Here is a 27,710-nt window from a genome sequence, read left to right as displayed (position 1 = left end):
CATTGTTTGTTTGTTCTGGACATGATCCAACACCCGTAATCAGGCTTGCAGTCTAACCTGATTAGCAGCATATTTCATTGTTTGCATTGGTATGTCCTAAAGCAAACAGCCAACCAAAGTGAAATTCCAGGTAGAGGGGCAGGGCTTAGCGTCAGCTGCAGGTGATGTTGTTTGGGAGTGGGCCGATGTCAGTTGCCACTGTGGAGTGAAAATTGTGTCATAGAGGCATAAGGTTCATAACTTCAGGGTTGACGACAAGTTATCCTCTGGTTTGGACATGTGTGACCTTCAGGAGGTAAATATAACCTTGTGTATTGTTTCTGTACTGTGACTATGTGTTTTTATGTAAAAAACGAGTTGTATTGCTTATGGCGATTAGCCGTTAACATTTAGCAAAAAGACTTTATTAGTTGTAACCCACAGAAGACAATTCACAAATATGTACCATGATCTGCAAATATTTCACTACCCACAAACGTATTTTTGTATTTGTGTTGTGTAAAGTCACATCCACAAAAATACAGGGCGATTTGCAAATACGCATAACTTACTCTTTAAACACGTATTTTAAGGTTTACATATAAAGTGATATTTACACATTTGTGCATCTATTTTCTACACATGGAATGTTGTTTGCACATTTGCAGATTGCTTCCTGTGCATTACTGGGCAATGTGACATTTGCAACTTCCCTCCTGTTTGTTTACAGAATTTTGTCCGATTGGTAGCGCAGCAGATCTGTAGATAATAGTTGTAACCCCCAGAAGACAATTCACAAATATGTACCATGATCTGCAAATATTTCACTACCCACAAACGTATTTTTGTATTTGTGTTGTGTAAAGTCACATCCACAAAAATACAGGGCGATTTGCAAATACGCATAACTTACTCTTTAAACACGTATTTTAAGGTTTACATATAAAGTGATAAACACGCATTTGTGCATCTATTTCTACACGTGGAATGCTATTTGCACATTTGCAGATCATGGTATACATTTGTGGAATATCTTTTGTGGGTTACAACTAATAAAGTCCAATAAAAACTTCTATACTCATCCACTCACCTACCCCCCTGCATGTTCCATGGAGTCGTGAGTACTTTAATTGCACGTGCCTTTTATTTTATTGCTTGTGTTTACAAGTGAAACGGCCAATACAGTTTTTAGGCCTCAACGCTCCCCAGCCACGACGGGCCTGCAACGTTTTATTTTGTTTCATTGTGGTTTGAATAGGAGTGTGTGTGTGTTTGTGTGTGTGTGTGTGTGTGTGTGTGTGTGTGTGTGTGTGTGTGTGTGTGAGTGAGTGTGTGTGTGAGTGTGGGCCCACAGTGAATTGATGATGTCTATATGTCAATGCTGATAAACACTTGTGGTATTAGAGCCTAATAAGAAGTCTTACAGAGAGATTTAAAAGATACTTGAAGTAACCAGGTGACCTAATATTTAATTTTGCTAATTAATATTGGGTGGTATTTTCCTTTCATAATTGAATTAAATTCATTGCTACTTTATTATTTTATTGTTTTATTTGCACCTTTGTTAATAAATACCCAAAGCTTGGGAGTTTTGTATTTAAAGTATACTCGTGGTGTAGTTCATCTTACATATTTCAGGTTTTGTTGAACTATTTACAAAGGTCAATTGAATTAATATACCAGACTAAAGACTTAGTTGGATACATACGTTTATTGTATTTCTTTAATCTTATTGGAGGCACCGCCATTCATTTTTGAGTTCCAGAATAAGAGAACAGAAGTTGTGAAATTCAGAATAGCTACAAGTACAAGTAATAGCGCCACTTAATTTGAAACAGAACCCAGGCCCCGCCCATAGTACTACTACCTTTAACAGACTCACTTAATATTGTATTGATACAAGGGACGGGTGCTACATATATATATATATATATATTTATATATATATATATATATTAAAAAATCTCCATCTCACCCTCGTGTGTCTTCCTCAAGCTCTGGTCCTCTACCAGAGGCCTGGGAGTTTGAGGGTTTTGCGAAGTATCTTAGCTGTTCCTAGGACTGCGCTCTTCTGGACTGAGGCTTCAGATTTCATTCCTGGAATCTGCTGGAGCTACTCTCCCAGTTTGGGGGTCCACTTTTCATGTTCCTTCTTCCCGGTGTTGCTGTCAGCTGGTATCGCCATATCTATCACCACTGCCCACTCTGTCCGCTGTTTGTCAACCACCACTGTGTCCGGTTGGTTAGCCAGCAGCTGCTTGTCAGTCTGGAATCTGAAGTCCCACAGGACCGTAGCCCTGTTGTTCTCAACCACCTTCGTTGGTATGTCCACTGGTATTTGGTTACTTCTAGTCCATACTGGGTACAGATGTTCCTGTACACTATCCCAGCCACTTGGTTATGCCTCTCCATGTACGCTGATCCAGCTTGCATCTTACACCCTGCTACTATGTGCTGGACCGTCTCAGGGGCATCTTTGCACAGCCTGCACCTTGGGTCTGATCTACTATGGTAGATCCTGGTTTGATCTACTATGGTAGATCCTGGTCTGATCTACTATGGTAGATCCTGGCCTCTATGGCCCTTGTGCTTAAGGCCTGTTCTTGTGCTGCCATGATTTCTGCTTTTGTGGTGTCTGCCAGTCCAGCGTTTTCCAGCCATTGGTAGGTCTTCTTGATATCAGCCACTTCCTCTATCTGACGGTGGTACATGCCATGTAGGGGCTTGTCTTTCCATGTTGTTTGCTCCTCTTCCTCTTCACTATCATCAGGTTTCTGCTGTCTGAGGTATTCACTTAGCAGCTCATCATTTGGGACCATCTTCTTGACGTACTCCTGGATTTTTGATGTTTCATCCTGGACAGTGGCTCTGACGCTCGCTAGTCCTCATCCTCCCTGTTTCATATGCATATATAACATCAGGTGGTAATGCTCTCACACCTGATTTTTGACATTTTGTAATGCTTACCCTCAAAACCCTGTCCTCACACTCAAATAGCCCCTGCTTGTGCTTGAACTAGCTTGGATTAGCTCTGCCTCTGCTCAAACTGAATGCTTGCACTCAGACATATTGTTGCTTGCACAGATTAAGCAGAAGCAGAGCTAATCCAAGCACAAGCAGGGGCTACTTGAGTGTGAGGACAGGGTTTTGAGGGAAAGTATTACAAAAATGTGAATGTGAAATCAATAAGTCATGCTCTAAAACTGAAAGACCATGCTCTTGAACAAAGACGGGAAAAAAGCTACACATACACATAAGGATTGCCACACACAACGCAGTAGTAATGTGGAGTGGCAATGAAAGATCTTCCTTACAGCCTGAAAACAGTGCAGTGATCCATCTAATCAGACACCAAGTGCACCAGTTTACCACAGATCAACTACTATCATTCCCATGAGAGTGTGAACACGAGTTGTTAGGGGCTTAAACCTGTGTAATTTACATCACCGGTTACATTTACCATCATTTTGAATAATGAGCACGTTGTGGAGAGGTAAGTCACGTGAAGTCAAATTTCCTCTGGTTTCTCAACTTTTCAACTCTGCCAAAGCCGTCCATTCTCATCACTGCTGTTTGTGATTCATGGACAGAATCAGGAAGTGCGAGCATCCAGTTTGGGGATCTCACTAGTGCATATTATCTGCTTTTTACCTATATGAAGTTCCGCTGGCATCATTAATCTGTGACCTCCAGTGTTTTGCAACCGGGTGTGAAACAATTGGAGGGAAAGTCAGCACTGCATACATTGTACAGGACTATTGTGGTGAAGAGGGAGCCTCACATATGGTCATTAACTTTGGGTACTGACCCAACAAAAGAGATAAGCTCATACAAGCCACCCAAATGATTAGGCTGCCTCCTGGACACAGGCATGTCCAACTGATAGGACACCACGGGGATGACCAAGAACACATTGGAGAGATGACGTCTGTCTGTAATTTGTTTCAACTGCCTATGGAAATGAAAGATCCGTTTCATGCTAATTCCACCAATTTGTTTATGATTTCCATAGCTTATGTAAAACTTCTAATCTAACTTGCAAGCATCAACAGCCATTAGTCCAGATAGTAGCCGACTCTTGAAGACTGCGGTACAGCTGCTTTCTTGAAACTCTTGGTGAAACTGTCTAACTTCCCAATGGCAATGGTGAGTATAACTGAAAAGAGAAATCATCATAATACTGCTATAAGGTTGTATAGTTTGCTTGATACTAGAATGATGAGTTTGTGGTGCTATTATTGTGTTTTTCTTGTACTTATGTTTCTGTATCATTCCAAGACAATAATATATTCATTTAGCCCACAGAAAGTGACTGGTCTTAATTGTGAATATTATATTGCAAATAATAACGACACAAGCAATATTACATTGTCAGATATTTGTAGTATTTTACAACGGAATGAGAGCATATTGACTGCCTTAACAGGATTGTGTATTTGTTTTGGTGTAGCAAAAAGTCATTTTGTATGACTTATCATTAAAAGATAAAGCCAATAAACATAGCTGTTACTCTTAAAACTATTTTAAATGTCCCCTATAGTGAGTAAAATATGTAAACCAAAACCACGCTGTATTATACGGCTGAGCTATTTCATATGGAAACTTTCCAATCTGTTACATACCATCCTTTAAAGTAGCTGTAATTAAACCTCTTCTTCACTCTTGATCCAGAGGTCTTAGCCAACTATAGAACTATATCTAACCTTGCCTAAGACCCTCGAGAAAGCAGTCGCCAGTCAGCTGTGTGACTTTCTACATAACAATAATTTATTTGAGGATTATCAGTCAGGATTTAGAGTGTATCACAGCACAGAGACAGCACTAGTAAAAATGACAAATGACCTTCTAATTGCATCTGACAGTGGACTTGTCTGTGTACTTGTCTTGTTAGATCTTAGTGCTGAATTTGACACCACTGACCATCACATCCTATTACAGAGACTGGAACAATCAATTGGCATTAAAAGGAATCGCACTAAGCTGGTTTAAGTCCTGTTTATCAGATCGATCCCAGTTTCTTCATGTTAACGATGACTGCAGATCTAGTCATGTTATTGCTACAGTGAGAAGACAGCACCTGTTCATTGAAGACACCCCCTTTATGATGAATTAAACACATCATCACTCGTCATGCACTCATTCATTACCAGCGATGTTTTACAGAGCTCATTCGACATCGCTTATAGACACCACCAGTAGTCCGTTTTCTCATTTTCATATGAAAATGAAATAACCATCTCATGCTAATTTACTGTTTGGTTATTCGTGATGATTTTAGCCACTTTGCATCATATCCCACATTTGAATTTGCAAGTGGAAATTGACTGGGCTTATGTATTAAAATAATACAAAAATCTTCAAAATTAACACAAATTACAATTCAAGTGTAAACCTTTTTAGTGCAGCAACACATTGGTCAAAACTTAAACAGGAATTAAAATTCCTTTATATAATGTATATAGTATATGAACATAGAATTGAATTGAAAAGATCGTCCCCACTGTTACCGATACCTGATCCGGCTGTTTGCGTCAGCGTCAACCCGATACCGCTACCTCTTTAATGCAAATAGAGAATGTACACAGTTGTCAGATGCAAAGGAATCAAATAGACTCAGGTGTGTGTCATTGAAGAACTAGGGTTAGTCTGATCCCATGTGGACACGATCAAGTGAATTATGTACATCGTATATCATCAAAAACGATTACAAAAGCAACATATACATTGAACATTTTCTAACATATGTCAAGGAATAAAGTAAAAAGAAATATATTTATATAAAACAAATAAGATGATAAATGATGGGAATCAAATCGAGAAAAAAAAGGTAGCTAAGTTTTAGACATAGACTGTATAACATATGGACATCGTCTCCGTGATGTCACCCATAGGTTTCTGAAGAGCCGTTGTGAGGCTCAAAAGCTTGTCCGTCGCCATCTTGGCAGTGATGACAGAGCCTAACTCTTGGCTGTATTTGAAACCTCATACTATACCATTTAGTCCCAGAGAGGACTTTGAATACAGTACATATTTGGTGTTTTCTTAAATATGTTTCATAGCCTCATGATTTCATGTTTTGCTTTATTCCACAGAATAAAGGTTTTACCTCCCGAACACTGAGTGTCACCGTGCTTCGAGCAGAAAACATCCACTCCTCAGATTATGGTACGCACACAGTAACTATCAGTTTGATCTTAACGAACATATTTTGACCCGCACACCTTGATGTATATCGTGATGAAATTCTGTTGCTTAATTTCCACGTATAGAGGGTATGCACTGATACCAAACCTTCACCACCATCAAGGAAACCTAAAGGGCCCTAAACCTGGTTTGAAGTGACTTTTATAACATGTTGCATTGGAAAACAAATGGGGCCCTCTCAGTAGTAGTTATAGGGATGTCCCAATGTTATTTTTTTGTTGTTTTAGCTATAAGTTGAGTAAGGATACCTGAAGAAAGTACAACCCACATCCAAGGTTTCCTTTGGTGATTTCCCTCTCTTTCCCTCAACGAGGGTTACACTGCTCGCCCCAGATTCACTCTTGTTTTGGAACGAGTTTTGTTCACCTGGCATTTCACCTTGCGTTTTTTCGGGTTGGGTCCAATTCCGCGTGAAATCAGATGAAATCGTGCAGGTTCACCAGAAACTCCTTCAGCTCAAACTGCAGCAGGGCCTCCGGCAGCGACCGGCCCACCGCGGACGGACACAGATCCGGCTTCGCTGCCCTCTTCGACCTGCAGTCGGAGCTCCGGTGGGAGGTGGAGAGCTCTCTGCCCCGGCTGCAGCGGCTCCTTGTCCGGCCAGGATCAGAGCTTCACCTCACTGCTCCACTGGGAGCCAACACCGACCTCTGGGCCAGCTGGAGGGAAGAACCGGGGCACGGGAGAACCTGAACCAGGACTGGGCAGGGTAGACTGTCCCTGCCGCAGTAAAATGAGAGGTTTTCTAAAGGGACTCTGGAGCTCGGAAACACTACTGCCTTTGTCCACAGGGACCGGGACCGCCAAAATCAACACTCAATTAAAGTTCCTCGTAGCAGTATTTCTATATATTCATTCTAAGTTAAGTTGAGGGAGAAAAGAAAAAAACATTATTTATTGTGAACTTTCCACTAAAAAGCTAAGCTAATTCGCTTCATCAGGACTGTGAGGGTGTGGTTTCATGAGACCTCATTGACAGTTCAGAACGCTTTTCCAACAAAGCCTTGCCCCATAAATCAAGACCTTTATCATCATATGGGCTGCTAACAAGCTTTCCATATCGATGACTTTAGTTACATATACTTTAGTCACTTTAGTGATGAGCAGGCCAAATATTTTATGACTTGTGCTTACTGTTGCATTCTCGTCTATTAATCCTTTTCCTGTTTTCAAACACCCACCAGGGTCTGAAACGGACTGCTATGTTACCGTATGTCTCCCCTCCACATCAACCAGAGTCTACCGGTCAAAAGTTGTGGCAAACAGCAAAAACCCGGAGTGGAATGAAACTTTTACTGTCAGGGTTGCCGATGATCTCAAGGTAAGACCACTGAATAATGAAAACTGCTCAGTTCAGCATACAGTTTTTTGTAGCTTGAATCAGTTACAACATGTGTCCAAAGATTCTTTCATATTTGAAGGGTTAATCTTGAAACGTATAACTCTGTGTTCAAGCATCCCATCACACACTACTACCAACACCAACGCACTGTCTAAGACAAAGGACTACATGCTTTCATGGAAGTTTTGATTATACTACTGGAGTGAACATATTTGTTATTTTTTATGATATTTCAGGTCACCAGTTGTTCACTTTAAACCCTATTTACACCCTAAGTTTGCACACAGCCCACGCTGTTGGCTCGAATATTAAAAAGTACCTTTCCCCATGAGTTATCTTGGTACCTAGCTAACTTACCACATGGCAAATTTCACATTGTACGTATTTGACAAATACATACATATATTGTGCTAATGATATCACAGTGCTCATAAAGTTTTGAAGCTGAGTGCATCAATTTGCAAAGAAGAAATAATTATATAATATTTGGTTTAATGACATGTAGGGGAGCTTTATTCATTTATGTCTTGCTACAGTCACTGCTGCCGTGATCACTGGAAAGTCTGGACGTCACCTCCCGCAATTCAGTTACCACCATCACTCTGAAACGCTAATAATTTCACTGTAACATGCGTGTGGCTATCAGCGCTGATCTTTTGTGAATTGGATTGTTTTGGCAATGAGGCTCATTTGCAAAGAAAATGGCTGATTTAGCGCCAAATGTCTGCACATTACTTAATTTAACTACATGCAAATAGCACTGAGATGCTGTTTCGCTCGGCAGCTCAGTTAGGGATGCATTTCACCCTTTATGGGTGACAACAGTTAAATTAAATTTTTTTTCGGTCTTATTTGTGCAGGTTTAGTGTCCACAAAAGCCGTGTAACTCTTCTGAGAGTCCATTTTTTTAGTTTTTTAAGAGGTTGGTGTAATTTTTCTCTGTGAATGGGGGTGTACAACACAACACTCTGTACTATTAGACCCTCAATTTAATTAATGTAAAACTCCAAATCACTAACAAAATTAAAAAAGAAAAACATTTAATGGTAAAACTACGGAATCCCTGAAAGGCAAGCGAGAATGTTGTTTTTCTGGTGATCCATTTTCTAAGTCTGATCTGAATTATTTTCTCTCCCGTGTTTATGACTTAAGAACAGGTGGATTTTTTTTTTCCAGGATAATCTTTCTTAGTTCCTTTTTGTTTGTTTGTGAACAGGTTAAGTTACTTTGTTTTCCTGTCTAAAAACAAGTGACATTTTTTGGGGAAAAATTTTACAGTAAACTAACTTTAGCTAGACATTCGACTTAACCTGGGTTGTATTTGTTGGTTAGCCATGAACAACATGTTTTTCACTTCTAGCTAGTGGGCTAATGGCTACCGTCAGTATAGCTAACGCTGACGGCAGGTTAATGCCGATTAAAATACATTTCTAGCCAAACGAAAGACATGTTACATCACTTGGTAACAGACAATGTGACGATAGATCATTTCACAGTTGTAAACGTGCAGATGTGTCCCAGTTTATTTCCTGTTACAGTGTATGTGAATGACAATGAACTTAGAAAAATCTGCCTAATTTTTTATTTTTTTACCTGTTTCACGGTAAAAAAAAAAAAGGAACTTAGAAAGATTATCCTGGCAAAAGAAAAAACAATGTTCCACCTGTTCTTAAGCCATAAACATGGGAGAGAAAATAATTTAGATCAGACTAAGAAAATGGATTACCAGAAAAAAAAAATGTTCTCACTTGCCTTTCAGGGCTTCCGTATAAAACCTCAAACCTTATAAAACATTGTTTTTTCAAGGACACAAATGACAAATAGTTCCTGGTAAAGCCGTACCCTTCTATAAAGACTGTTATATTTCCAGAACCCTCTCGAGATAAACCTGTATGACGAGGACCCCATGAAGTTTGACGACCTGATCGCGACCCTAAAGTTTGATATCAGCAGTCTGACTGTGGGGAAGAAGGAAACCAAGGAATTCATCCTAGACCCTGAGGTAAAGATATTACCCAACAATAAACATACCCCCACAGCACCTTTAGACATTTGATGATGATGCAGTTAAACGTGTTGATTGATCAGAAGACTGCCAGACAACAACAGAGCAACTTTGAAAAACTAAAAACAGACAACATTAGTCCAGGATTACAAATCTGAAGTAAATCTGAAGGCAAGATGATTTGAAAAGGGTACCGTGGAGCCGAAACAATCAGTCAATTAATCAATTAGTCGATGGACAGAAAATTAATCAGTCAGTTATCCAGCAAAAAAGCCAAATATTCTCAGGTTCCAGCTTCTCAGATGTGAGGTCTTTACTGTTTTTTGTCTTTGTTATATCATTGTAAATGAAATATTTTGTGGTTTTGGACCATTTGTTGGACAAAAACATAAAAATTGAATCACCTTGGATGCATTTTTCCCAATTTTTTCTTACATTTTGTAGACTAAATCATTAATCAGTAGATTCCTTTTCCTGCCCTCTTCCCTACGGTCGAAGGGAAAACTGTGGATGGATTTTGAGCTGCTGGAAAGGTAAAGGTGTTTTTTTTTTACTTTTATTTAATTTGACATTTTACTTTAAAATATTTAGCTTTTACATTAATTTGAAATCGTTCTGTTTGTTTTTCTTTAGTGGGAAGAAAGTAGGCAGTCACCTCAAAGATGTCCCCCCAGTGGTAAGGTCTCTACATACACACCCTAGTGAAGAAAATAGTAAACAAAAGACAATCTGAATCTAGTAACCAAACACTAAAGGTGATTAGTGAGAGCTTCATAAAGCCATATTTAGCAAATACGGCAAACTAACTCTTGCTGGCTTATTCAACAGAAGGAAACCGTCTTCTACTGGACCTTGAATGTCACCATACTGAGAGGAGAACGACATCACTCCACAGATTACTGTAAGTATTGCTTTTCACTTCACATGGTTTTTAAGTAATAATTTGTGCTGCGCATGTTTGGGAATGAGATGTAATCACTGTTAACCTTCTGAGACCCACAATAGACCAATTTTTTTTTCTTTATTAGGGGGGGTACAGGAGATCTGTAGGGGGAGATAGCAGGTCAACAGTAGATGCCACGTAGAAGTGATGTACATCATCTGAAAGCTGGGATCCTGAAGATTAATTTGAGATGCTGCTCAGCACATTAATTAATTAATTATTTAAAATAAATTGTAAAAGTGTATCAGGGCTTAGAACATTATGATAGAAGTATATGATGGTCATCCCCATGCTCTATTATGCCTCATAAGTTGTTGCAGCAATTTTTGGGTTGATACCATTTGTTACACAGATTTGGTGCAATATTTAACCTTCTTCTTTACCATTCGAGAATTGATAAAAAATGATCAATAATCCATCCAGCATATCACATTAGACACCATAGAAAAAGCCATGCTGTGATTTGGAATCAAATCTTTTTGATTCCAAATCACAGATTTCTGCAAGAATGGCATTTTTCGGCAATTAGATGGTGAGCACTTCTGTTGTGTAAACTGCTCAGAAACCCCCTTATTGTCAATCTAGCTAGGAAAGCCATCCATCCTCTGAACGCTCTAGGTCTCTTGTTTGTGGCTGTAAAGGTTCATGAGGCTGTGATTATCATAGAGGTCACCACAGGTCATTTTATACAGTGAGGTCAAGTTTAAAAAAATGGTCTCACTACAATGAAATGTCTACTATGGGGGACTAACATCATTACACATGAATACAGTTGGGCTCATTGGATCCACAAGAGTTACTGTGATACCCAATTTATGTCATCCAAAGACTTTTTAGGGACCCCAGTATGCAGAAATATTCAAATACACCATTTTAGTATCGGTGAAAATAACACATTTATACATGCATTCAAAAAACTGCATGTGATTATCATAAAGGGGAGACTCGTGGGTACCCATAGAATCCATTTTCATTTACATATCTTGAGGTCAGAGGTCAAGGGACCCCTTTGAAAATGATTATGCCAGTTTTTCCTCGCCAAAATGTAGCCCAAATTTGGAGTGTTATTTGACCTCCTTCCCGAAAAGCTAGCATGACCAGGTTGGTACCGATGGATCTTAGTAGCTCTAAACCTCAACCTGCTACAGCCTCTGAAAGACGGTAAAGTCGGTCGGGATCGTGGGCGGGTCTCAGAGGGTAAAGAATCATTTTAACCTGCTTTATTTTAAAACATTTTCACATGAAACGGACTGATTGATTTGTCCTGTCTCTGTGTTACAGGGTCTGAATCTGACTGCTACGTTATTCTCTCTCTCCCCACGGCAACGGCAAGACCCTACCGTACAAAAACTGTGTCAAACAATGACAACCCAGAGTGGAATGAAACTTTTACCTTCAGGGTCCCCACCCACGTGAAAGTGAGTCTATACTCAATATTGGCTGACTGCTGTTCAGTCCACCCTGGAAAGAACCAGTTCACCCAGTCTTTCCTCACTGGTGTAGCAAGTACTTTAATATTCTAATAACGATACAATCTGTCCTTCTTTTGCTAATTTACATTTGTGAAGAGTAGAAGTCGAACCCGTCAGTGAGCTCCTCTGCTGTTTCCCCAGAACATTTTAGAAATCCAGCTGTATGATGAGGACCCGATGATGCCAGACGACATGATTTCCACACTTCTGTTTGATATCAGAAACCTCAAAATAGGGAAGAAGGAGACCAGGCTCTTCACCGTAAATCCCAAGGTAAATGCAGTAGAAAAATATCTCTACAACACTTGTATTGTAGCATTGTAATGCACGTAAGACTGATCTGTGACCAGCTTGGTCAGAAGCAGAAAAGTAGTTTCCATGTGTATGTCATGTTCTTGTTTATTTTAGTATTGTGTTTGCTTACAATATATAAATGATATATGGTTGAAGGTGATTCCTTTTGTCCACTTTTTTATAGATAGAGAGCAGACTTCTAGTAGCATTTGAGCTACTTTACAGGTAATTGTTTATTGCTGTTTTTACTTTATCCTCTATCAAAATATTACATAAATATTTGCTCTTCTTTACTACACCATCTGATCTGGTTAAACAATAAATAACATGTTGTCTTTTTGTAGTGAGGATCCTCCTAGTGAATATCTCTCTAATGGCGTCATTGTGGTAAGATTTCTTACATGGCATCAGCAATGTACACCTATATAAATACACTCCAGGAGCCAGTGTTACATCAGTGCTCCGTCCTCCATATTGGCTGGAACCCTGAAAAAGTATTGTATTTCTACTGTATTTCTAAGGATTATTATAATTTTTCCGCTGCGAGATCGCATTTTTGAGGCGCTTAGGATGCACAAAAATTAGAATACGCATCAGAAACTGGTGAAAATGGCAAAGTTCTGTAGTGATTGGGCTCGGGCGTCGCCAACGAGCTCCATAGCGTCCCCAAATGCAGGCAGGTGTTCAGAAGAAAGTTACTTCTATCTTCACGAAATTCGAGTAGGTCATTGCCCACATCTGCAAAAGCGTACTAAATATTTTTGAGATTTTTTTCGGCCAACAGGAAGTCTTGGATCATCTTGGATTTCGTGCATTAATTAAACTAGCTAGTAATTAAACCTTACATGCATATTCACATAAGTAATTACTTGAATTTGGTGGTGTAATTGGGCTTGGGCGTGGCGTGTTTGCTCTTTAGCGCTCCCTTTTTACTTTTAGCCTTTGAACATACCTTTTGACGCCCTTGGTAAAATTGCGAAGCTTTTGTGTTTTCGCGAAACAGTGATGTTATGGTGGCGCCGCGAATTTCGATGTTTCGCCATGACACAGGAGGCTGCTGTAACTTGACTTTACATGGTCCAATTTCGATAATAATAATAATGATAATCATAGCGCCACCTACAGGAAACAGGAAGTTGACTATACATTGTCCAATCAGCGCCAAACATGACATGTTTTATGAGAGTCTTTAGCGAAACGCGCTCCATGCAGAAAATACTAACTGTTGCATGCAGCGTCCAACTTTCATGGCAATGCACGGCAGCGTGTACCCCCGACGTGCGCAAATGGGCGAGGCCTGTTCAACGCTGTTTGCAGCTTTAATTTCAATTGTGGTTACTTGCTAAATTAAAAATAGCAGCAGATAAAACTTTTCAGATAAGACTTTTCAAACGCCTTGACACTTTACGTGAAGGTATGATAGGTGGCACAGTTTCTTAAACTGCCAAAACCTCTAGTCTTTCAAACCTGGAGAGAAAGGGAGACATTGTCATCCATACTGGGACAAACTATCGGCAAACACTCTCCGACACACCAGTTATATATCACTTGTTATAGTGGTTGTACATCCACAACTGAGAAGCTCAGCATGATTGGCTGAAGGAGCTGGACCTGTAATGTCTACTAGTTCACACTACACGACTTTAGCCCTGATTTTCCACTTGCCGGAGCTCCCCGACAAAAGCCAGATCAGGGGCAAGTCTGTGTTGGCTTTGTGCTCGCACATTGGAGCTCAAGTATGATGTATGATGTGTGAACAATTTATTTAACATACAGGGACTACCGACTGGGGTCCCTGGGGACCCTAAGAATAAACTACTGTAATGGAGGGCGGTTTAACATTGCGAGCCGAGAGGCTTGGCACTGCATCGCAGTCGCATTCCAGATGTCTAGCAGGCTAAATACCTGGACCTGTCGGGGAGTCTGTCAGGGAGCTGCAGCCAACTAGAGCGCAAGACACAGGTTGAGGGGAAACCTGGGGGGTCGTAGAAAAAAGGCTACTTTGTGAACAAAAAAACACTTTGAAAGTCGTGTAGGATGAACTTGGTTTTAGGGATTACATATCTCCCTCTCAGAGCACATATTGTGGATCTGTTTGAATTGTTCTGCTTAATAAAAGTAGTAAGTGGTGGAGGAGCCCTTTAGGATCTTAAACATCAGGCAGGGGTCAGTTTATTTCATTCGATTTTCATGTAAGTGAAGCCATCTAGCAAGCTCAGTGAAAGATGTATTGTCCTCAATAATTTGGTAAATGACACAGGGAATCAATAGGAAACCAGGCATCACACAATCCCATAGATTTTAATGAAAGCCAAACATAATTTAGCATGGAAATGAAGCAGTGCATTTGAGTGGGGTCCTCTAACAGAGATGTACGACCATTAAGCTGCCTCACAACCCAGAGCAGGCAGGTCTCCTGCACCTTGTGCAGACAATTATTATTATTATGAATGTATCTTATGTGGACTATCCTCACCAGAATAACAGATCTCTCCTTGTGTCTTCCAGGCTGCCCCATTCTCTGCACTGGATGTTGATGTTGACAAGCTACTAAGCTATGACCGTATGTAGGCTACAATTTTGTCCAATTCAATAAGTCAGGTTGAAATGACTTCAAGTTTTCTCTGTCCTGTTCGCTACATATTTTTTCACTCATTGGAAAGAAGGATTCAGGCAAACTTCACAGATATGAAGGATTGTATTGTTTATGGAACTCAAAAGAATGTAAGGAAAACCGCCTAATTGATGGCCAGATTTAAATTTAAAGCTGCTCTAATCAGTATTAACTTTGGGTTAAATTTGACTATGTGTGATGTGAAAGACTTGTAGTAACAAACCCACTGCTAATTATCACTCGACTTTGTAACTCCCCTCGGGTCTACTGAGCATTGCAGCATCTTTTAACTTATAGTTTTAGTTTTATGTCCCGTAACTTTACTGTTTTGTTTCACGATCACGCAGAGAAAATATTAGACTTAGGTTTCCAGACACAACTCCAAATGAATATTAATGTTGCTCCATAACTGCTATTAAAAAAAAAAAAGTCAATACATTTTAAGGTGCATTGTCTCCGTGGCAACGCAACCGCCATACTATCTGGCTGTGTGCACAATAATTATACCCCCGCGACAACGTAGTCGGGGGTATATAGTGCTCTGCGTGTCTGTCCTTCCGTCCGTCTGTTCGCGTGTCACACTTTATTTTCCGGAGCAGAACTCGGAAACTATTTAACTTAGGAACTACATATTTGGTATGATGGTTGACAGTGTGGTCTAGTTGTGCCTTTTGGGGGTTAGAAGTCCAGGGTGCCCATTAGTTAATTAGTTAATGCCCATTAATTCCATTAGTTCCAAAAGGGCATGACCTTTGGCCCTATTTTAGTAGGGGTCAAGCAGTGAGCGGGGGTGTCATGTTTTGTGTCGCAGAGACGGGAATATTACATGCCTGAATGGAGGTGCAGTGTTTTATAGTGACGTCACTTATATGTTGTCACTTGACGTTTGTCACATGTTTTGTAGTGACGGAAGTCTAACTTCAGAGCTAGTTATGTAGTATATAAAGTGAGAAAGCCCACTTATGGTGGGCGGGGAGGTGGATGGGTCCAACAAACACAGGACTTTCAAGCGGGAGAGCTGTATTCGAGACCGGTGTTTTGTTTGCAAGTTATGTTAGTGTTGCTTGTCACGTGTTTTGTAGTGACGGTTGTCACGTGACGTCTGTCACTTGTTTTCCGTATTGAAGTTACGCTGTTTCTTTACGTGTTTTACTTAGTTTACATTTTTATTTTAAGCCCAACCATGACGTTTTCCTTTAACCTAACTAAGTGGCGTTGCTGCCCCTTGCTGGAACTGCACATTAATACAGGCGTGTTACATTCAAGTCTCTGTGAGGCAGAACTGGTGGACAGGCGGGGCTATTACACACTTTAGGGGGATATCGGGACACTTGAATAAAGCAGAGCAATCATTAGTGTTACACATGTGCTTTTCCCACTATGCCAAGTCAAAATGTCTGCTGTGAAAAAGTAGTAAATTAAAGTATAATTATAACTATTACTGATGACTTATCAAGTAACAGCAACATTGGTATTTAGCAGTGTTCACAGATTAACATGACATTGTTCTCTTGCGGATAAAATGTTCTTACCAGGTATTAGGGACAAGGTGCTGAAACTGAGGGGTGCCTATCAGGAGAATCTCACACTTGATGCAAAGGAAACCCCGAAACTGCGTTTCTACATCAACAGAGACTTGGAGACAGAACTTGGACTGGTGGGGAGTTTTTTAACTGTCTTATATTTTTACCTGTTTGACAGAGAGATGTCATTTATTTTATCATTGTAAGGTGTTCTGGATCAACTCTACTTGTCCACTCCTTTAACATACAAGCAAGGGAGGAGCGAATTAAATAAGTAAAGAGAGGAAAGACACTTTCAACTTGTTATTCTTTTTTAAGGTCAGTGATGATACCTTTGTTGCTGCTCCAATGGAAACGTCTGTAAATCTGCAACATCTACAAGCCAGACATGCAGTCAAAGTGTCCCTTGTTATTGATCAGGTAAGAACTTAAATTCTAAATTAACTGGTCTTTTTTGTTTTGACCAGCTGAAGATAAGAGGGAGGGCCAACCCAATCCTTTATTGGGCTCATTGCTGAATTTTAATGTATTATATAGGGCTGTATTAGGGAGCGTCTGTGGCTCACAGATAGAGCGGGTCGATCCCCGGCTCCTCCAATCCACATGTCGAAGTGTCCTTGAGCAAGATACTGAACCCCAAACTACTCCTGAAGGCTCAGCCATCGGTGTGTGAATGAGTATTTAGATTAGATCCTGATGGGCAGGTTGGCACCTTGCATGGCAGCCTCAGCCATCAGTGTGTGCATGTGTGTGTGAATGCTGACATGTAGTGTAAAGCACTTTGAGTGGTTTACATGACAATTGTTTTAAAGTAATCTGGCATTTTCCCATCACAGGACACAGTGGATTTAGACATGGAAACACATGAATGGTAAGGAGCTTCCTACTTCCACTATACAGTATAACCAAATATATGTGGACACCCAAATACACTTGCATGTGATTGTTGAGCACCTCGTTTCAAAACCATGGGCATTCAGCCTCGAAGTCCCGGTTTGTCCTGGGGGACTTCCTGGTTTCAAGCTGGGTGTCCCGAGTCCCGACAAATATCTGTAAAACACTCAAATGTCCCGGTTTTCAACAGTCACTAACAAACTGTCCCGGTTTTCACCACGATTAAAATAATGATAACAATATTATGATTACACAGACGTTCATCATGTTCCACTCGTTAATTTGTGCGCATGAGATATAAAAGTATAGGCTATGAAGAGGCAGCACATCACACCGCTGCAATACAGAGTGATATTGCTCGTTGTCAAGCCACAATTACACGCGAACAGTGCAAACAACATCAACAGTGCTGACAGAGCAAACAGTGTTAGACTGAGGGGAACTGGAGGGTGGGTGTTAAGCTTCTGCGACGACGCCGTTAGTCAGGACAGCGTTATCAGCTGTAACCGCCGTATGAGAGCAGTGCAGAGCGGCTGCCGTGAGCTAGCCAGTGGGACTAGCTGCACTAACATGCACTAAAAGCACAGAGAAGCTCTGATTCCAACACACACAGAGGGAGAGAGACTTCATTCTCCGCTCAGGTAGACATTACTCCTCTATATCTTTACATAGACAATAGCTGTTAATGAATGCTCTGAATTTAGAACCTAGCACCTTTAAGAATTCCCTTATTGAAACTAAGGGGCCTCGACCACACCAAAAGTAGGCTGTACAGACAGGGACATCCAGCTGACCATAGCCAACATGGATGCCGTGATTGCAACAAACTTGAAACTTTCAACCAGAAGAGGTCAGTGAAACGAGGCTTTTAGCATTATGTTATGTTACAATCGCTTTTACCTTGGATCCACAGTGAGGAGGTATGGCTCGGAGTTCGCCTGGACTTTGACATCCCACTGCAAGAGAAAGAATATCTGAAGAAGAGGAAAGTTGTAGTGGCAGAGGCTTTCCAGAAGCTTTTAGGCCTTGGTTCTCCACTTGAACCTGAAAAGGTAGAGTACACCTCTTTCACATTGTTACTTTTGCCCTTGTACCCCTGTCTGTCCCCCTACCCAATGTCAATTTGCAAATCATTTTGCGAAGAATAAAAAAACAATATAATGTGTGCCAGAAGCCAAGACCAACATATGTTACAGCTCTATGAAGTCATTGCACTGTACACCATGTATACCATGTGTTGTATCCCTAGCTATAATATAGCATAGTCAAATTACAAGTTATAGGACACCAGTGTAACACCTGTGTAATTTCTAGCAATGCTAGTGCCGTGGCTCTAGGGATTGGTTTGTTTTCGGGTGATTGCCAATGTTGGTTTGTCAGTCAGATGGATGAAATTTGGTACAGGCATTAATGTTCCCCACAGGATAAAATGTCATAACTATGGTGACTTTTCATCTCACAGAGCTGAAACCAGAACCACACCTCTGTATTCTCTGTTCAGGTGCCGACGATAGCAATCGTGGCTTCAGGGGGAGGGTCCAGAGCAATGACCGGCCTGCTTGGTAGTCTGAGAGGCCTGAAGGATTTAGGGGTTGTGGATGCTACCTCTTACATGACTGGTGTTTCTGGATCCACATGGTGAGTGAACCCGTTGAGCCATTAAGTGTCCACGGTATCCTGACTGCAGTGCAATGACTGTTTTTTCCCCTTCCTTAAGTAGCTGCCTTTTTTATGGGAAAAAGTTGTCTTCTTCTGTCAAGTATCTCCCGTGGGTGATATTTTGAGCTGTGTGACCATGAAGTCTGGGGTTTTTTTCCGGTAATGCCAGAGAAGAAGACTAGATTGTCTCTCATGCTGTGCGCTTGGAGGTCAATAGCCACTTTCATGGATTTGGTTTTGGTCGTGATGGGTGCAGGTCCGAGTCAACTCTGTTGAGTTCGGAAGGGGAGATCTGGGAAAAATATTGTCAAGGGTGAGACAAAATCAAGACAGAGACCAAGACCACACCAGTGCGAGTCCCACACTGCATGACGCACTTTCGATAAAATGTGGAACATGTAGACCATAGGCACTCCTCAAATTGATCTGAAAGATCCACATTCCCATAAAAAAACACCCACAGAAAACAAATGAAGATTCCTTTTCGTTTACCTCTTTTATTCCATATGTGTATATATAAGTGTACCATGAGAAATTACTTGATAAAATAATCAAACGGTATTGCCGAGGTGAGGTGTGGGAAATTTTCTTAGTTTTCTATGAATAATCACAGTAATGATGTTAACAAATACATCAGACAATGAACCGGAAATTTTGTAATATCCTAGCCGTTGTGGTCTTGAACGGTCTTGAAATAAAATCTGAGTCCTCTTTGTCCGAGACCGAGACAAGACCGAGTAAAAATGTGGTCGATTCCAAGATGAGATCGAGACCTTCAAAAAGTGGTCTTGACACCAAGACCGATCTCGAGTACTACAACACTAGGGTTTAGTTACTCTTTAAAGAAATCTTTTGTAGAGGCCATAGGCTACTTAAAAATACTGGCCCAACTTATCCTGGCTATATATGTATTGTCTAGGCTAAGAACGTATACGTTTGCCTCGTTATATGCTTTTACTTTTAAATGATTGTACCCCTTTAAACACTATTATTTCCCATGTGAACAGGGCTATGTCTTCTCTGTACCAGGACGCTAACTGGTCACAGGACGACATGGACAGTATCATCTCAGCAACAGAGACGCAGATGACCAAGAGTATCCTGAGTGCCTTCTCTCCTGAGAAGATGCAGTATTACAGTGAAGAGATTGCTGAGAAAGAACAAGATGGTTACATTGTGTCACTCATTGATATGATGGGCCTGATTGCGGAGCATATTGTCTTTGGGAAGGTGAGCAGCTGAACAATTTCTGTTATCACTTTAAATTATACTGTTTATTACAGTACTTTGAAAGCTTGAAGGGTCAATGTGTAACTTTCAGAAAATCATTGTAATTAATTAACACCGGTGGCTGTTAAGTGAACTACAGTCAGCATCCGGTTGCTCACGCTCGCACTACATAGGTGCAAGCGAGCATTGACCAAGACAGACATACACGAGATTTAACATGATTTAATGACCAGTTTCATGTTGATAGAATGCTGGAAAATCAATTACAATTATATTTAGAACAACGTTGCTATCTGTAATCCTTCTATTTCATTTGGACCGCAGACCTACAATAGTTGTCCGCCCCTGGCTTGCATCGCTCTTTGCTAGTAGGAAGCAATCATTAGTTATACACCTTACTGTTATATTATTTTTTTGGCTAGGGTTACGTTACAATTCGTTCAACCATTGGCAATAAAAAAAAGATTAATACATGTAAGTTACACATATGACCTTTAAAATAAGGGCGAGTCTTTGCGCCCTCATTTTAAATATTTGAAATGTTTCTCAATAATAATTTATCATATGTGGTTGGAATTACAGAAAAACACCAGTACCCTGTCTGAGCAGCAGAGAGCAGTGAATGAAGGCCAAAACCCTTTACCCATATACACTGCTGTCAATATGAAGGCTAGGATAAGGGGCTGTGAACCTGAAGCTGGTAAATATCCTGGAAGATATTTGTATTTGTATTTTAATTGCAGTAATAGTGGAAAAATTACACTTGACCATGTAATACTGAAAATACTTTTTGTGCAAGGTGATTGATGCTCAAGAACATACTGTATACAGCATATCAAATATTTACACAACAGCATGATCACATGAAACCTATGAATGCCAAGTTGTTGTGATATCATTCATTTTGCAACTAAAATGAATATTAAACTGCTGGCACATGGGAATAATCAGCAGGACCAGGCTGATGACATAATTAAAGATTCAGGACACATACACACCCCTTAAATTATTGTGAAGGAATGATTGATTTTGTTTATCTAATACAGTAACAAATGTTGTTCTCTCTCCTCCCCCGGCTATTCTCACTGTACACCACCCTCTTTACATCCAAGAACTGTTCTGTGAAAATAATTACATACGCAAACGAAACAACCATTGTTGCCTCTACCCCCTTCCCTCAAGAGGCTTTGCCTTTTGCCAGGCCGCCATTGTACATTAGAATTTATTCTTAATTGACTTGCCTGGTTAAATAAAATAAAATAGTAGGCTTTATCTCCAATAATGATGAAACCCAGTACCTTACTGAGGTGGCCCAAGTTGTCACTTGGTGCACAAACCAGGACCTCATGTACCTCAAATACCGGTACAGGGAAGAGCACAACTGTTCTGACGACCATAAGTGACAGTGGCTTGAAGCTGAATAAAGCGAAGTGCCATTTTGGCAAGTCGGAAATACAGTACTTTGGCCATGTTATTAGTGCAGGGGACATGAAACCTGACCCTAACAAAGTGAAAGCTGTCACGCAAATGCCAAGTCCGACCAATGTTGAGGAGCTACGTCAGGTCCTTGGTCTCATTAACTATGCCAAAACATGACAGTACCAAAAACTGCCAATTGATTGGCTAATAAACAGTCTAATCTAATAATCTAATCTAATCTCATTTTGTTGACAGAGTGGTGTGAGTTTACCCCCTATGAGGTAGGCATCCAGAAGTACGGGGCGTTTGTCCAAACTGAGGAATTCGGGAGTCAGTTCTTCCTCGGTCATATGATCAAGAAACTCCCAGAAGTCCGCATCCCTTATCTGATGGGTAAGACTACGGTTTCTGTTGGAATGTCAATGCACAGTAGTACAATACCAATTTAAGGTAATTCCATATTTTTTCTACCTTATCAGGAATATGGACCAGTGTCTTGTCTATCAACTTGACCCAGCTATGGACGCTTGTTACCGGGTCCAAGCCTTCTTGGAGCCCCTGGCTCGGCCCAGATGTCAGCAACATAGGTACAGCTATTTTATAGTGCACCAAAACACATAATTAGACTTAATACACATTAAAGAATAAAGGCCTTTGCACACCCAGTTCGTATTTTGTGTCCGAAATAGTCACACGTTTAAAAATAAATACAACCTCACGTTGTGTCAATCTTATAGAAATATAGAATATTGCCAGCCTAATTATTTGAAGCATTTTCTTAGGTCATTACAGTCAATCAATGTTTACACAACAAACCACGTAACAGTATTTTAAAACCTTTTTACAGTATTAATTACTACCATGATCCAACAAAGACAATTCTGTGTTTACCTGAGGACATTCTAAATTAAATGTATCTATTATTGAGATGTTGTGTTTCTTTGACAGAGGTAGACACTAAAAAATCAACTCTGGACACATACCTCATAAATCCAGACACGGGTATCACCAGCATGGTGACTGGTTTCTTCAAAAATCGTCCAGTCGTTGCTGAAATGTATAACTTCATGCGTGGTCTCTTCCTGCACCAGGACTACAATAAAAACAGCAACTTTGTTGCCTGGAAAGGTAGGTGCTCCCAGTCCTGTTATTGATATGTTGCTTGCACAGTACACCTTCACCCACAATTCAAAAACTTTGGAACAATACTGAGCCTCTAGCTGCAATGTCTTATGGGTAAATGAAGTTAAAGTAGCATGCACATTTCATGAATATCCAGTTTGAGTGATCACAATTGACCCCCTCCTGTTTAAAACCACCTAAATATGGTGGAGATTGTTTTCGAGCACTTGAGGCTACCCGGCAGGTACATGGTGCATCAGGGTTTTTTCGGTCTTGATGTGGCTGAAGAGGCCAAACCACTGTATTGCAGTTGGAGGTGGGTAGGCCTTTGTAGTGGAAAGTTTGTCCTGTCTTTGCTGCCAATTGTGTTTTGCAGCCTGTCAAAAACCCTCTTCAAGAAGTGTGGCTCTTTCAAAGACTTCCTAAAGGATTTGTTCTGAACAATGACCTCTCCGTCAGATGTGGTGATGTTTTACTTCTACCTCTTTTTCTGACCTCCGAGTGCCCTCTGATCAGCAACACAGTCAGCCCTCCCCTGCCTTCATAGCTTTTGTGATTTGCCCCCGGTCACCTTCACCTGCTCTACTATTTCCCTCCACCTTACCACCATGGCCCCATCAGGAGCTGAGCTCCAGACAGCATCGCTTTTGGGATCAAAAGGAAAATACAAACTTCTCTTCCACGACAAGGTGGTGACTTTCCAGAGAAGGTTAACTCTATAGAACTACCGTGCCCCTTAATAGCATATTGAGCAACATTTTGACAGCACTGAATACACAATGAAACTAGTTACTGGTTTTGCTTTGACTCAATATGCTGAATTTGCCAAGCAACAAAAAACACATATCTGCCACAGATATTCAATTTCAGATGCTGGGTCAGTAGTAGTGCAATCGTAGTGCAGTGCCCGATCAACACATGCCTGTTCAGGAAATACACGGGTTCAGTTCTGCTTCCAGTTGGCTATCCGCTCATGTTGACTCCAGGGAAGTACCGGTATATCCAGCATCCATGTAACGTCCAGCAAAAAGTTGGCAACATAGGATCCAGCAGTAAAAGTAAACCACAGTAAATGAGCTGCGGTCTGTCCGCTGGGTACGATATGCTCGATTCACTCTGCAGAGCCCTGAAGCCCCGCTTGTTTACTCAGAGATTATCAATAATGAACCAAATATCACAAAGCACTCCCGTGGGTCACCAGCATTACACTTGCCAAGTGTTGCGTAGATCGGGTGAACGGTTCTCGAGATATGTGAAGGACATACCCAGACAAAGATTCCTTGCTTTATAACTAAATGTGCGAGCCAGTTATTTCATTTTCTGCCTTTTAGTAAACCTACAATTCTTGCAACTGGCTGAAGATTTTTTCATTATTATCTCCTTCTCTTTTTCCTGTCCAGAAACACATCCAGATGCCTTCCCAAACCAACTGACACCCAGTGACTCCACCCTGACGCTGGTTGATTCTGGTCATGCCATCAACATTGGCTGTATACCTATCCTGCGGCCAGAGAGAGACGTGGATGTCATCATATCTCTGAGTTACTCATGGGACCCGGAGCACATCCTCAAGGTAATCAGAAATAGGAGATGCTCATCTGGGAAGAAACAGAATGTTTCCTGAATGTATTCCATCAGCATTAACATTATAATCTCTATCATCATGTTTAATCTACCAGGTCCTAGAGAAGACAGCTGCTTATTGCAATGACCATGACATCCCCTTTCCCAATGCTGACTTTGCCCGCCTGGAAAAAGAGCCTCAGAAAGAGGTCTACATCTTCGAGGATAAGGAGAATCCCAAGGCTCCAATAGTGGTTCATTTCCCACTTGTCAATGTCACATACAAACACTTCAAACGCCCTGGTATGCATATTTTATCAAATAGGTTTTTTTTTACACATTACCAGAGTAATAGCACTGCTGGACCAGGAGCATACAGTGGGTTTATCTGAGCTTTTTCCATTTAAAACAGCTGCCTGATGTGGCTGGAAACAAGGTTGATGCAAACTGTGAGACTGAACTAAAATAGTCAAGTTGTAGGGCTGTAAGGGATTGTGTCCACCAAAGTGTTTTTCCCAGCTGAAAACACTTCAGTATGTCAGTATGATACTGAATATCCATGGAAGTAAAAATGCCGGCACAAGGAGAGAGGACTGACCCGCCGGTCTATGTGGGTTCATGAGATTAAATTGAATTATTCATTTCTCCTCCTTTGTTGTTGTTGTTGTTGTTCAGCACTTGTATTGTACATGTAGGATGTGACGGTTGGTCTTTGTGGTATTTGTCCCGCCCCTCCTCCACCATGATTGGACAGCAGGGTAAAAAGAGAGAGTGACGAGCGCAGCGTTTTACTTAAAGTTGAACATTTTTCATCTCTTCGCCACCAGAAAAAAAATGTTCTCGTGGTTTTGACACATAGTCATTTGATCCATTGCTATTATTAAAATGTTGATTAGTGATTATTAATGGACACGATTTAAATGATTGCATTTAGATGAATCAAGTTATTTATTTGATGACACATTGAGTGAACATGTCCATTCATAATTGATGCATTCATAGTTTGATTTATTTTGTTTGAAATATTCCAATATAGTTTGTGGCTCAAGCATTTGGTAATATATATATATATATATTGTGCCTTATAAACATGATTTAACCAATTGTATCATTATCATATGACTTTACAGGCATGAAGCGTGAGACTGAGGAAGAAATAAAAGCTGGGAAGGTGGATGTTCGCAGCAGCAACTCTCCATACACCACCCAGAACATGACCTACTCCAAAGAGGATTATGAGGCTCTGGTGGATCTGGCCACTTACAACATATTAAACAACAAGGAGAGCATCCTTGAGGTCTTGTCCAAGGCCCTGGAGAAGAGGGCATCCATGATAAAGAAATAATGGATCAGATTTATTAGGCCTTTTTACAGCAACAAATTTATTCATGTAGCCTCGAAAAGTCACTTATGGTAATTTCCACACTTCTATTAAAGCTGAAATGCAGCTACTGTAATTCGTATTAAACCTAATATGACTCTGTTGTGAAGGCCACTTAAAAGGGATATTTGCTAAGCAACACTATAAACTTAAACACTATAAAGCAACACACTAAACAAACATCAATGACTCTGTGTGTAACATTAAGCTTCATCAGGTCCGATATACCATCTGTATTTCTTTAAAGGTGCGATGTGCAATATCTGGACACATGCTGCAAACAAATAGGGCATCTTTACATCTTTAAAAAAAAAAAGCGATTCAGTTTAAGTAAGAAAAATACTAATAATTCCTACAGTTTCAATATGTTTCTTCGTTGCCCAACGTTGGCAATCCTCGGGCCCTAAAAATTACACAACTTTACATTTTGACATAATGCCTATTTCATATTTCCCACACAGTTTAAGATAATCTGGCATCTCCAGCCAACACTACAAGTGAAAAAAAATTAAAACGTCCCTATTTGATTACTGACATTTCAATCAGGAGAGACTCGTATGAATTGAATGGTGATTTATTACAAAGTGCACAACTTTATGAATAGTAACAGTCTTTGGCGATTTAGACCCAATGTGAAATAATAAGAGGGAAGTGATGCCGTAGTTGGATTAGGAATATTCCCCCGGGTCTAGGCACTGGTGATGGTGGTAGTGAAGATTGATGCAGATACGATGAATGAAATTGAGTAGGATTGCTCTGATGTGATGAATCTGGAGGTGATGGGGTGGTGGACTTTATCATTAAGGAAATGTAAGTCTGGTAAAAGATGAATTAATGGACCACATTGAATAAAACTTTATTATATTATTGACACTTTTCCCCGCTCTGACTTTTTTATAGATAAATGTGCACAGTCAGCATATACTGTATGAGCATGTACTACAGTTAGTCCATGAGCCAGGGGGTTGGTCGTGCCACTTTGGAGTGACCAAGTCTCATAGTGATTTTTTTAAAGGTCTATGTCCCTAGTGTTGGGAAATGCATGATAGCATTGCAGCAATGGTAGTTTTCTATGTGCTATCACTCCTTTTTTCATCCCTCCATCATTCACATTTTTCCATATTTTTTCGCCATTTTTACACATAGATCCCGTATAAAAGAGGGTAACCAACACACAATATCATGAAGTCATATATCATTGTAAAGCTTAGACTATAATCTATCCATCGGTCTGATTGTCATGACACTGAGGTCAAGAGAATTTGACCTTTGACCTCTAATGCTGCAATTGGGCAAATTCTGAATGCAACTCCAAATGCCCTTATAACTAGCTTCATATTGATCTGATGTGCCTATGGATAGTTCCAACATAAAGAGCACAAAAGGTGCTTTAAAATTATATATTACATGAATAACAACAGTAACATAAAAAATAAAAAATAATACAAAAACTCAAAAGACTTTCCAAAGAAATTAATTCTCTATCCATTATTTTATGTTTTCCCACTCTTACCTCATTTTCAATATAAACATGTTCTAACTGTCCCTACTCAGTAGCAATGGGTTATATTCCAGGTGATATGTGAAAATGATGTTCACTTTTTTATAATAGCATGAAACGTGGTACACTTGAACAGTTTGGAGCCCTGAACATTTTCAGATATGGAGCCATCACAAAAACGCCTTGTGGCACAAGGCTTTCCACCATAACCAAATTATGTATTTTGCATCATATCTCCTGAACCAAACATGATAACACAGAAGGGATGATGTCTAGTCAGTCTAGTGGCTTTCTCTGCAGCTTCAGTAATGGATCTGATGGCCTTTCTCTATGGCCTCCCCAGTGATGCCCATTGCCCCAATGCTTTGCGAGTGAAAATATATGTATGTGAAAGGAGAATATATGTATGTGAAAGGAGAATGTATGTGTGTGTGTGTGCGAGTGAAAATATATGTATGTGAAAGGAGAATATATGTATGTAAAAGGAGAATGTATGTGTGTGGGAGTGCAAGAATGAATTATGTCTTGTACAGCCCCTCATAGCATGCACTAGGTGCTACAGTGG

At 40.3% G+C, this 27,710-nt stretch overlaps 1 protein-coding gene across 2 annotated transcripts; it reads left to right on the top strand.

Annotated features, from left to right (window-relative positions):
* Positions 1–168: 168 nt before the first annotated feature.
* pla2g4f.1 (phospholipase A2, group IVF, tandem duplicate 1) lies at positions 169–26,038 on the top strand. 2 transcript variants are annotated; one of them, XM_037783357.1, is made up of 25 exons: positions 169–295; positions 6,072–6,144; positions 7,368–7,504; positions 9,396–9,527; positions 9,975–10,063; positions 10,164–10,206; positions 10,359–10,431; positions 11,755–11,891; positions 12,087–12,218; positions 12,424–12,464; positions 12,584–12,626; positions 14,748–14,802; positions 16,389–16,510; positions 16,695–16,796; positions 17,213–17,247; positions 18,184–18,322; positions 18,772–18,908; positions 19,937–20,159; positions 20,742–20,859; positions 21,834–21,971; positions 22,058–22,165; positions 22,527–22,706; positions 24,101–24,273; positions 24,380–24,566; positions 25,394–26,038. In XM_037783357.1, exons 1-25 carry the CDS (start codon positions 278–280, stop codon positions 25,606–25,608), a joined length of 2,850 nt encoding a protein of 949 aa, XP_037639285.1. In that variant the 5' UTR covers positions 169–277; the 3' UTR covers positions 25,609–26,038. The 2 variants fall into 2 exon arrangements, with proteins under 2 accessions (XP_037639285.1, XP_037639286.1); XM_037783358.1 differs by lacking the exon at positions 6,072–6,144 and having other exon boundaries at positions 188–295.
* The last annotated feature ends 1,672 nt before the right edge of the window (positions 26,039–27,710 follow it).

This window comes from Sebastes umbrosus, chromosome 10 (genome assembly GCF_015220745.1).
Source record: "Sebastes umbrosus isolate fSebUmb1 chromosome 10, fSebUmb1.pri, whole genome shotgun sequence".
In the NCBI taxonomy this organism is placed as follows: Eukaryota; Metazoa; Chordata; class Actinopteri; order Perciformes; family Sebastidae; genus Sebastes; species Sebastes umbrosus.
This window is presented reverse-complemented; position numbering and strand designations above follow the sequence as displayed.

Coding starts and splice junctions, on each gene's coding strand:
- pla2g4f.1 (XM_037783357.1), top strand. Junction 18,323..18,771: donor CTCCACTTGAACCTGAAAAG/GTAGAGTACACC, acceptor TTCTCTGTTCAG/GTGCCGACGATAGCAATCGT. Junction 20,160..20,741: donor AGCATATTGTCTTTGGGAAG/GTGAGCAGCTGA, acceptor TTGGAATTACAG/AAAAACACCAGTACCCTGTC.